The sequence below is a fragment of the Anastrepha obliqua genome, chromosome 5 (genome assembly GCF_027943255.1).
Source record: "Anastrepha obliqua isolate idAnaObli1 chromosome 5, idAnaObli1_1.0, whole genome shotgun sequence".
NCBI classification, from domain to species: Eukaryota; Metazoa; Arthropoda; class Insecta; order Diptera; family Tephritidae; genus Anastrepha; species Anastrepha obliqua.
In genome coordinates, this window is record NC_072896.1 from 13,977,501 (window position 1) to 13,990,362 (window position 12,862).

General features: G+C 36.5%; 1 protein-coding gene across 1 annotated transcript; it reads right to left on the reverse strand.

The window, feature by feature from the left end:
- Positions 1-2,311: 2,311 nt before the first annotated feature.
- On the reverse strand, positions 2,312-3,682 carry LOC129247456 (putative uncharacterized protein DDB_G0286901). The gene has a single exon (XM_054886588.1). The coding sequence runs from the start codon at positions 3,680-3,682 to the stop codon at positions 2,312-2,314; it is 1,371 nt and encodes a 456-aa protein (XP_054742563.1).
- Between the last annotated feature and the right edge of the window lie 9,180 nt (positions 3,683-12,862).

The window sequence follows — 12,862 nt, forward strand, 5'->3', positions numbered from 1 at the left end:
ATTCGCAAGGTCACTACTTTTCGTACCTCGTCATTTGCAATGACTTCGTATACGTTGGGCTGAGAAGCATTTAGAGTTTGCTTTCGCAAATCCTCTTTTTCTTTTTCTTTTCCTGCGCAGGAATTTAACTGTTTACTTTGATTTCTGGTAGTGACTTTCAGAATTTTATTACTTATTTGTATGTTTTTTAAGTCCTTTATTGTAATTCTTGATAGCGCATCGGCTACAAAATTATCTTTGCCCTTTAGATATTCTACTGTGAAATTATATTCCTCTAATTCAAGTCTCATACGAGTAAGTTTCGAACTTGGATTTACCATTGAGAATAGGTAAGTAAGTGCTCTGTGATCTGTTTTGACAGTGAAGTGTCTACCATAAATATATGGTCTGAAATATATTATTGCCCAATGAATAGCTGCTAATTCCTGTTCTGTTGTGCTTTTGTTGCTTTCACCTTTTGTGAATGCTCTTGATGCGTATGCAACTGGGAGTTGGAGTCCGTTTTTGTTCTGAGTTAGAACTGCTCCACATGCTTGCTTACTAGCATCTGTGATAATACAGAATTCTTTGCTGAAATCTGGGTATTGTAGGAGTGTTGGATTCATTAGTGCTGATTTTAGATATTCGAAGGCGTTTTGGCAATTAGCTGTCCATTCGAATTTTACATTCTTTTTACATAACTTCGTTATGTGACGGGAATAATCAGCAAAATTTTTTATGAATCTTCTGTAATAGTTACAAAATGCAACAAATCTTCTAGCGCTGTCCGCATCGTGTGGGACTGGATAATTTTGGATGACGTCGTATTTTTTGTCGTCGGGCAAGATTCCTTTGTCTGTGCATTTATGTCCTAGGAAAGTGACTTCATGCATGAAAAATGAGCATTTTTCGGGATGTAACTTTAGATTGTGTTGTCTACATTTGTCAAAAACATTGGTTAAGTTTTTGAGCATCTGTTTTTCAGAACAACCAATGACTATTAAGTCATCCATATAAAGGAATGCTTGTGAAGGTTCAAGTCCAGAGAAAGCTATAGTCATCATTCTCTGAAACGAATTTGGCGCTATTTTTAAACCGAATGGTAATCGCGTGAAGCGATATGAACCATTGTTTGTTGAAAAAGAAGTAATATCTCTTGATTTTTCTTCAAGTTCAATTTGATGAAAACCTGACATTAAGTCCAGGCATGAGAAGTACTTTGCTCTACCTAGTTGATCCAAAATATCATCAATTCTAGGGAGCGGATATTTATCAGACAACAGTTTTTTATTAATTTGACGATAGTCAATTACTAATCGCCATTTTTTTGTTTCCGAATTTGGAAGTGACTTTTTGGGTACTAATAACAAAGGGCTATTATAAGCAGATACAGATGGTTCGACTATTTTGTCGTCAATTAGTTTTTGGACTTGTTTCTGAATTTCGTCTTTGTGACTGTGAGGATTTCTATAATTTTTAATGTATATTTCTTCATCATCCTTCAATCTCAGTTTTTGTTTATAAAAATTATTCGTGGTTATTGGTTCGGTTTCTAGTCCGAATACATCGCTGTATTGTTTACAGATTGTTGTTAGTTGATTATGAAATTGTGGTGGGAAATTCTTTGATAGCTGTTTTAGTACAGATTTCTCTCTATTCTCTGGAATTGTTTTAACTACTTCGTAGCTTGAAAGTGGTTCATATTCTAATTTATTTATGTTGATTAACTGATCTTCATTTGTTGTATTAAGCATTCTTATGAATGCATTTTGGGTTGTTGCTATGGTATTTGCTATGTAGATACCATGCAGAATTTCTTGGTTTGGAATAAATACACTGTCTTCTACTGAGTTTATTGTAATTTTTCGGATCACTTGTGATCTTGCTGGCAGAACTATTGAATTGTTGCCAGAACTGTATGTTATCGGAACATAAATTGGGTATTTTAAGTTAGTTGGTCTGATTATAAGCCAGTCTTCAGACGGCTTGAAATCTAATTGACAGTTGTATTTTTTAATGAAATCTATTCCTAGTATTCCATCACATGGAATAGCGAATTGTAAATTTACAATGTGAAAATCGTGGGGGATTATGTAATTTGTGGTTTGGATTTCAATGGAAGTAAGTCCTTTAGATTTGGTTACTTCTTGACTTATTCCCTGTATATTTATTATATGATCAGTTTGAATGTATTGAAAAACATCTGAATTTTCTTTTAATATAGATATATCTGCACCTGTGTCTATCAAGAATACTAGTTCTTTCCCTGTGTTTATATTTGTGAAGGTTACGTATATGTTTTGGCTGAGATTGATGGTATGAATTTTATTATTTACTGCTGAGTATCTAAAGGCTGTTGGGAGTTTCCCGAAGCGTTTTGGGTCACCCTTACATTATTGTAACTGTTTTGGTTATAACCTCCATTTTGGTGGTTATTTCCTCTATGGTTGACTCTGTTGTTTCCTCTATTATTACCTCTATAATTATTATATTGGTAATTATTATTCTGGCCATTATTGCGGTTGTTGTTATTATAATTATTATTATTATAATAACCTCGACCATTGCCTCTACCATTGCCTCTACCGCGATAATTATTCCTGTTGTTATAATTACCACGGCCCCTTTGGGCTAGCAATATTGAATTGGGATTGCCTGTCATTTCGGTACTACATTGTATATACTTTGTGACGGCTTCATCCATTGTTTTGAAATTGCTTGCCTCGAGGATTGTTTTTAACTTTCCGTTTTCGCAATTTTTAACCATTGTGTTAATGGCTTCTTTAGTGCTGAATTTGTCAGCATGTTCGGCTGATAGGCCTTCGTCAATATACGAAGCTTCCAAAAGCTTTCGTAAATTGTCAATTTCTGTCGTAAATTTTTCGGCAGTTTTCCCTTTTTGCATTGTTTTAGACAGTTTGGCTTTTACTACGTCGGATGTTTCACCAACTATAGTATCTTGCAATTTTTTGATTATTGCATTAATTGTCGTTTCATTTTGGACTTTGTATAGAGTTGAGCCAACAATTTTTGACTTAATGACCTCAACAGCTATTTCTTCGAATGTGCCTTTTGTCAGATTTATTAACTTCAAAGCTGTTACAAATCTTTGAAGATGTATTTTCTGTCCATTGAATTCTGGAATGGCATTCGATATGTCCTTTATGTATGCCCTTTGGGCGTTTACGTCTGTCATGATGTATTCTTCTGTGTCTGCTGAGCTTGTGCTAGAATTCAATCCTTCTTCCTGTTCTATCTCATTATCTTCTTCAGATAAAGTGATTTGTGCAGGAATTGTAAGATCTTTTAGGTCGTTTTCTTTTATGTCAGTTTCTTCGTTTGATTCAGGATCTGAATCTAAATCTGTTTCAACTGATTTCTGTTCTTCTTCTCCATGCAGTGTTAATGGTGAATTTAACACTGTTGGAATGAAAATATCTAGCTGATACTTTTCTTTGACGTTATATAAATTTGAACGTAATTTGATCAACAATTTTGATATTTTTGACCAGTTAGTTTTATTTATTATACGTCTATTATCATGCACTAATATTCTTGCATCATTAAATGTTTCTACAAGAATTTTCGCATGTTTATTTAAAGTATCCTTTTGTATTGACCTATTCTGGCTTACACATTTGTAAGATTTATCAAATTTTTCTTTTAGTTCACGGATATTTAGGGTTAGTTGCTCCCATTCCATGCCTGGGATTCATTATGTATATGTATATATATAAAAGTTTTTTTTTTTGTATATATAAACACATTACCATGAGAATCGTGTGTGTTTGTATATTATTTTCAGATCTTATCAAGATCGTTAGCTTGGCTTAAGGCTCTCTTTTTTATACATTTATTATGTAGGATGTAGGCTTTGTAAATAATATATGCACACATAATATTAACGATTATCAGTAACAATATGTTTGTCATTTTCATATCAGTATTTGACGGTTCTATTTTATTTATTACATTTGCAGTGGAGTCCACTGTTTTGGTATCAATTAACCCCATTCTGGGTGTTATTATATATATATCATCAAATTTACTTATACTGTTTCTGCTCATATATTTTAGTTTTGTTATTTCTAACGTTAATGTTCATTTAGGAGTTAATTTTAATTTAATTAATTTTTCCTGATTCGATCAACAGCGATCTCCTACCTAATGGTTTGTATGGCTTCACTGGCCATACTCTAGCGGGCAATGCAGTTATCGCTTCCGCTTACAATATTTGTCTTAAATTAATTACAATATTTTTTTTTGTATTATATAAATATATCTAAATTCTGCTGCTGTTGATCGTCCATCTGCACCAGCTGGTCTTCGCCGGATCTGGCACGCTGGCGCTCCCTCGTTGACGCAAGCGGCGGGGTGCCTCTCGCGTTTGATGTTTCTAGTTGTTGTTCGTCTTGGTGTTCGGATCCGCTGCCGTGCAGTGCTTGCACGTGTATTGGCAGAACGCACTGTCCAATGGTCCCTCGCAGTCGGTTGGGCATTTCTTGGCTGGTTTACTGAGCTGGGCTTTTATTGCTCCTGGCTGGTTTAATTTGGGAATAGTTTTATCAATTATTTTTATATGTCTTTGTGTGGTGGTAGAGGTTGAATGCTTATGGTTTGCCTTCTGGGCTTGATCAATCTGATCTAGCTCGGCTTGTAGTGCTATTGTTGCCTCCCAACGTAATGGTGGGTTGGTGGCAAACAATAGTTTGAGAATTTCCGCCTTCCTCTTTTGGAGGCGTACTCGTATGCCGCTTCTTCCGGCTTTTTTCTTTTTACTTACTGCATTCATTGAACCTCTACTCACTCAGACAAGTTAGTTTCCAACGCTGTTCCTGCTCTTTGCCTTTTTGCGATGTAAAGTTGTCCAGCGTCCAGCTGCTTCAATACTTTGTATATGTTGTTGGCATAGCTTTCTTTCCTCCTGCTGCTTGACTCCAGGACTTTGTCACGGTCGCCATGTATTGTTAAATAATCAGAAATGTTCCGTTTGCTTGACTCGTCACTACGAGTGTCATTTATTGATTGAATTTTTAGTTATTACAATCTGGTTCTTACAGCTAAAGACAGCGTGGCTGCGCTGTCAGGGACGCCGGCAGAGGCGCGGTCAGCTTATGTATAATTCTTTATGTATTGTTTACATAAGAACGTCTAAGGGCTGACGCGGCTCGTAACGGCGGGGAGGAGGTAATATGTTCACTTGGTTGTTGAACCGTCGGCGCATATCAAATATGCCGATGCGGTAATGTCCATGCAGGGCAATGTCCAAGGGATCGTGTTACCACAAGTGCTTGCACATTGTTTATGTGAATATTGTAGTCAAGTGCTACAATGTGTTTGTAATAATATTTATGCATTCAACTGAGTACAGTGAGCATTCGATAAGTGAACATACTACAGTAGGTTAAATATATTTTTTTAAGAAAATACTTTTTTTTATATAATTTCATATAGTGGGCCAACTTATATAGCAATACGAAGAGCACTCTTCGTCAACTGCAACTAGTCACGGTAGACTTGGACACTCTTTTAACAATTGATTCTTTTTCTAATTTTATAAAGAATATAGACGGCAAAGTTAAACCTGTTCTTATAATTTCAAGTGACGGTGGGCCTGACGAGAGTCCACGATATCGAAAAGTGATCACACACGCCATAGAGCATTTTAAACAATATGATTTGGACGCAGTATTTATTGTGACTAATGCCCCTGGCAGGAGCGCATTCAACAGAGTAGAGAGACGCATGGCTCCACTCAGTCGAGAGCTAACAGGCGTTGTTCTTCCTCATGATTCTTTTGGGATACATCTTGACTCCAGCGGCAGAATATTAGCCGAAAGTCTGGAAAAGGATAATTTCAAAAAGTCAGGGGATATTTTGGCTGAAATATGGTCTGCATAGTGCATTGACGGACACGAAGTAGTCGCTAAATATATAGGCCCGAATAATGACACTTTCAGCGTTCCAGACCTGCCAGCCGAAGAATGGTACACTGAGCACGTTAGAGAAAGCCAATATTTACTCCAGGTACAGTGCAGTTGATTCATATCAAATTTTTATGCGTGTTTATTTTATTTTATTTTTTAGTTTTTTAACGAGCGCGAATGTCAACAAATTTTCATTAAGTGTTACAAAGGGAAATTGTTTTTAATTTTTTTGAGGTTGTGAAATGCGATGACCAGAAGTGTTGCAGCCCACGCCGGAGTGATCTGCATATGATTCTTCACGACCGTTTTCTGCCACCTCCATACCCTATCACTCAGGTTGATGGACGTTTGACAATTCCGGACTTTAAAGAACATGACGGAAAGTCATTTGCTCCATTTCTAATACGCCTATCGATTCAACCGCTGAATATCTTCATGATCTCTATTGCCCAAGTATACGGGATAATTTAGAGAAAAGATGCTGCAGTACATGCGGTATTTACTTCGCATCTATCACAAGAGCTGCAGAGCACAGGCGAGCAGCTCACATTGCAAAAGCTAAGCAAGCGCGTATGTTCTGCAAAGTGCGACCCTCACGGATTGTCACAAGACGAGCTAATGAGTTACTGTGCGCAAGCGTCAACGGCTTAGAGTGGCTAGATCAGAACGAAGTTGAAGGAGCAGATGATTTTACTGAAAATCATGTGGACATGTTGGTCCCAATAGTCTCTCTTGAAACCGCGCATGATTCTCCATGGACTGAATTAGAGTAGATATTCGAGTAGTTACGATTTAAGTCTTCTATTGGTAAATTTTTATTACACTTATAACTCTCAGCAATATTGATTACTAGTCTTAACTAGTCATAAATAAAAGCACGAAGCAAATTTGTTTTTTCTTTTTACAATCTTTACAATCCAACGCGTTTACATAAGCAGCCCACATTTTGAAAAATCTCACGTGAGATTGGGGGATGGGGGAGGGGGTTTAATAAAATTTCACGACATCTCACCAGGGGGGGTGCTGCTGCAAAAATAAACACTGTTCACGGAGAGGATACCGTGAGTGTAAGGACTGCGAAAAAGTGGTTTTCAAAATTCCGAAGTGGTAACTGCGATGTGGAGGATGCCCCGCGCGCTGGTCGTCCTGAAGTCTTTAACTCCGACGCCTTGCTCGAACTCGTGGAAGCTGAGCCGAATTTGACAGTCGATATGATAGCTCAGAGGTTAAATTCATCGCATGGAACAGTTCACAGGCACCTGGTTCAGTTGGGAAAGGTTTCAAAGCTGGGAAAATGGGTTCCGCATAGACTTTCCGTCGCCAACCATCAGCAGAGAGTGAATGTGTGTTCTCAGCTGCTGCAACGGCTTGAAAATCAAAGTTTTTTGAACCGTATCGTTATTGGTGGTGAAAAATGGGTCCTTTACAATAATCCTGTTCGCAAACCCCAATGGTTAGATAAAGATGAAACACCAGAACCGACCCCTAAGATGGCTTTCACCTCAAGAGGATTCTCCTGTCTATTTGGTGAGATATGGCCGCTTTTGTTTATTATGAACTTCTGGAATCAAACCAGATGATAACTGCTGATTATTATTCCCATCAGCTATCAAACCTGAACGAGGCACTTAACAAAAATCGATCGTCTTTAGTGAATAGACGCAAAGTTTTGTTTCACCACGACAGCGCAAGACCTCATAGCGCAAGGCAAACATTAGGCAAGCTGAACGAGCTCGGATGGGAGCTAATGACGCATCCACCATACTCTCCGGATATTGCACCTTGTGATTATTGCCTTTTCCGTGGGCTTCAATCCCATATGAGCAACAAGAACTACTCCTCAAAAGAAGCTATAAAAAGGGATATCGAAGCGTATTTTGGCTCCACGGACAAAAAATTTTTTGAGCAGGGAATTAAAAATTTGCCTAAACGTTGGGGAGACATTGTAAATAATGAAAGAAAATATATTATTAATTAATAAATACTTTAATCATCTTTTTTATTAAATTTAAAACCACCTTTAAAAAAAGCACGAACTTATGGACTGACCTGATATATATGAGTGGAGCTAATGCCTGCCTCATTCTCAACGTATGCCACATGACGATCTTGCACTATTAGTTTACGCACAGCACTTATTTTACCTGGCACATTAACCGATTTTAGCGACGACCTTCACGAAATTCGATCTGTGATTCTGATTTTTTGACCAGACGATTTACAGTGGCAATGTCATGACTTGAAATATTCATGCCTATCTTGCCATACCCTATGTCAAAACTTAAATAGTAATCCCCGCATGAGATCAGGTAAGGTAAAAAAAATAAAAAACCTTTTTCCGAATTTTTAATTCATTTAATTGGTTTAGCTTTCATCAGTAGCTAAAATTTAAGTTTTTCAATTTTTAATTTTCGGTTATAATCCAATGGCCAGTGCAGCCGAATGTCAAATAGTAAATTTGACGCTTTACAAACGAAAGCATTTTAATTTCATACTTTTACCCTTTCATTCTTTCATATCATAAATGAAATGTAATTTATGTACATTCACAAAATTCACTTTTACTAAACGAACATTTCCGGTTGACCCTTTTTTATGCTACTTACGCCATCCGTGGTAATAGTCGCTTTTGGCTTAAAGTTTAATGACCATTTAACTGCCTTTTTGTTTACACTTTTATTATTTTGGCGTGAGTGATAGCTGGTTAGAAGAAAAAACAAAAATTAAAAAATTTAAAAAATGGAAAAAAATTATTGCTATGTAAATGTGGATTCAGAATTTCAGTAATAGTCTGCCTGTGTTTGTAATTTTTTGAAATTTTAATTTTGGCCACTGAAGCAAATGTAGCAGCAGCACCCAAATGTAAAAAAAAACAAAAGCAAAAGAAAAAACAAAAACAATTTCATGGCAGCTTAAGCCCAAATATATAATAATGCCAAATAACGGTAATAAAAAACGAAATTTTAAACGCAACATTTACGTATTTGGCAAGATTTAGAATGTTTGATTGTAGGCATTCGAATTTCGATTGAAACCGAGTGGACTTTTTTTATTTGTGCTATTGAAATCGCATGGAAACAAAATGGTTAGATATTTTCAAGCAGATAGTGCAACAATTAAAAAACCATATATTTTGAGTGCGGAAATAAAATGAAATTACAGGTTGGTTTAAAAGTATTGAAAGTGACGACAATTAACTTTTTCAGCGACAAAGAATTCACGAATTGTTTGATTATTAGATTTGGTGCAAGACTTCACAAAAAAAAAGAAACAAACTTTTAGGAAAATTATTGGTCGGGATGTACAAGGTGGGCCAAATAACACCTACTAATGACTAAAGACTACTGCCTAGCTGTATGCGCAGTTGCTCCATCTTTTTGAAACCACAAATTAGGGTACTGCTCCGCCATTAGCCGCAAAAAGTTTTCAATCAATGCTCTATAAGAAGCTCCTGAAACCGATTCCGGAGTTTCATCCTCTTTTTCGAAGAAATATGGACTGATAACTCTAGTGGCCATAACACCGCACCAAACAGTACATTTAGATGGGTGCAACTGATGTTGGTGTGTTGCCTTTGGATTTTCAGAGCCCCACAATCTACAGTTTTGTTTGTTGACATCACCATTTAAATGGAAATGCGCTTCATCCGACATCAAAACATTATTTAAAAAATCAATTTGTGTGGCTAATTGTGTAAGAATAGACAAACTCGACAATTTTAACGCGTTGTGTTGTACTGTAGGGTTCCATAATAAATTTCCATCAATTCAATTATAACCTACAAAAATAGAAAAATAAATATGTCAAAAAATAAAAAAGTTATTTGTGCTTAACATTAGTAGGTCTTATTTGGCCCACCCTGTAGAAGGAAGCTTTACTGCTTAAAAAGTGTATAGAAGTCACGCCATACATAGGAAAAAAGCGTTTAAAATTTCCAACCATTGCAGTTGGGAAAGTTAACCAGTACAGCAATAAAAATTTAAACACCATTTTATTATCTCATCCTTCATTTGAACACACACAAAATTTTATTTCCATCTACGTAACAATTCATTCTTCATTTATTTTTTTTCTTTAAATCTACCCGACCTCCGAAGAAATATAAGTAGTAGATCTTGTGGAGCCAAGTAGCCAAAGTGGTCGTTTCTGAACACATCAGTGCCAAAGACCTCAAGCCTGATTCGAGCAAAGGCGGGGCAGACCCACAGGAAGTGGTCAGCCGTCTCATCCTCCTCTTCACAAGCTGGGCAGAGTACACATTTTTTTATTTACAAGCCATTTAAAGTGGACGGTTTGTGGACGATATTCTCAATAGGAACTTAGAACTACTATATTATCGCTCTTAGTCGGAGCATAGGGCCGTAAGAAAGGCTCTCCAACGACTCTTGTCAGCAACTGAATGGCTGTTTTCGTTTTAGTTGGCGGTAGAAGTGCTCTCATGGCTCTCTCTGCGCCGGCTGCCTTGTGGTTTCTATTTAAAAACCATTTTTGGCAACATTGTCCACTTCCCTAAGGGGAGTATGTCCAATCCAGTTTCATTTTCGTCTTTTAATTTCGTAATTAATTGGTCAACTATTAGTGAGTGAAAGAAGGTCAACATTGGTGATTGTGTTTGGTCAAAAAATACGGCATATAATCCTGATGCATTTATTGACAAATGTTTGAAGGCGTCTACTTATGTGCTACGAGGCAAGACAGGCCTCCGATTCTCAGAAATTCATAAAAGAGTGGTGAAGGCTTAAAATAATTTGTTTTTTTCATTTCCAACTGAACACGGACAGGTTTTAGAGCATTGAGAACTCCCACGACAGGCGAAACGACTGGAATTTTTATTCGACCGAGGACACCACTCACACTTATGAAGAATGTTTATGCAGTTACAACAACAATAAAAGCAACAACTACTTAGTGGACGTCCAAGCAGTGCAACTACACCAGCAACAATTGAAGAAGTTTTTATATTTTTGCGAAGCTCCAATGTTGACTAAATCTGAAATCGCTGATATCATTCCAAACGAACGAGTACTCGATATATTATATTATAAAAAATTACATATTATACAAATGGAAAATCTGTACGGAAAGTTAGTGCCGCATTCGTTAACGATTCAGTATTTTGAAAATTATTACAGAGATGATATAAAATTATCGGACGTTCATTGAAGTTAAATAAAGTAAAACTCTGTTAGGTGTTTGGTCGAGCTCTTCCTCATATTTGTGGCGTGCGTCTTGCTGTTTTTCCACAAATGGAGGGACCTACAATTTTAAGCCGACTCTGAACGGCAAATCGTTTTTTAGAGAAGCTTTTTTATCGCAGAAATACACTACGGTTTGATGTTAAAGGAGAGATTATATTGAATAAAAAAAGTTTATTTCATTTAAAAATTCACCTTCTTTTATTTTTGCTTCCTAACTTTTAAACCAACCTGTATGTACTACAGGTACAGTAGTGTCTCGAGTTTAGCATCATTCCATTTGCGCTACAACTCGATTCTCGGAACAGAAATTTTTTTTGCTATACGGACTCTATGAATGCAACTTTGTTTCAAAAAAGGTACTCGATAATTGCAACTCTTCAATTTTGAATTGACTTTCATTGCTTTTAGTCTAGTTGGCATGCGCAAAGGCCAGTGGAAGAGCACAAAGTCAAGTTGTTTGTTATTGGTAAAGCAGCTGATCTTCACACTTGCAAAAATAAAAAAAATCGACAAGATAAATAAAATCGTCTAGATAACTACAAGTTTTTTTCTTCGGAATGGTTAAGTCGTACCTGAAGTATTGTTAGAACTTTACTGTCTCTTTTTAATAACTTATAAAGGCAGTCCCAGGTTCAGAAACTTCTGGAATCTAAGGTTAGCAGAATGCCAAAAAATAGAGTTTATCACAGAACCGCGGCCGGAAAAAGAAGCAGAGGAAGGCCACGGAAAAAGGAGGTGGATTCTGTCGCAAATGATCTAAGCACAATAGGCGTTGCCAACTGGAAGGAGCTGACTAATAATCGAGTTAAGTGGGGGAATGCGGCTGCGTAAGCTATGGTCTGCCAGAGACTGTGAAGCTAAAGATGATGATGAAGGTTCTGGAGAAAAAAGCGATTTCGCTCATTGACAGCGCTCCTTGTCTTCCCAAGGTGCAAAAAAGCGAATGAATGAATTTCATAGCTCTGATCCAGCCATTGAACTAGAACGTTACTAATTTTATGAACTTGTTATACAAAAAACAAATTTTAATTTACTTGGTTGGAAGTCAAGTTTCAGAGATTAAAACTAAATCGAGTGATTCAGCTTAAAAGAGCTTTATTCGAAAGGGCTTTATTTAATTTAATTTTTTTTTCAAAATTGTTTGGAATCAAATAATGCATCCTTGTACTGATTCTAATTGGATAGCTGAAGATAAACTACCACTACGCGAAGCAGGAAACCGGACTGCTGATGGACGCTTAACCATACACTCTGTTTCAAATTTTTTAACCGACATTAATTCTAATCAACTTAATGGTGAAGAAATTTTTGATTGGTTTCGGATTGGGATTCGAATGAACAAATTGAAATTGATGTACCCAATGATGACGTATGTAACTATTAGAAGTAGATGGTTAACAGGCGAACTAGGTAATTTAGAAGTATCTACCTTAAAGCATATGAAGTCATAAATACTTAAATATTAAATCATGTAATTGCAGCTGAATAAAATGTCAATGTGTTAAATTTTAGTTCTGCGACAGATTCGAGAGTCTGGCGTGCAGAAAAAACTTAAAACTAAAAACAAAAAAAATATTCTTCAGTTTTTGAACAGTAAGTTTAATATTCTCAACTTACTTCACTGAAAACTTCTGCTAATTTGTTTACGGCTACCAAAGTTCTTTAACTCTCCATAGAAACATTTTGTATCACTATGGATTGATTTCTGGTCCATGTGCGATCTACAGGATAAACCAAGTCCAACGTAACCTCACCTTT

Bases quoted from the DNA above. Each gene is read 5' to 3' on its own strand.
- LOC129247456 (XM_054886588.1), bottom strand. From the start codon at position 3,682: ATGGAATGGGAGCAACTAACCCTAAATATCCGTGAACTAAAAGAAAAA.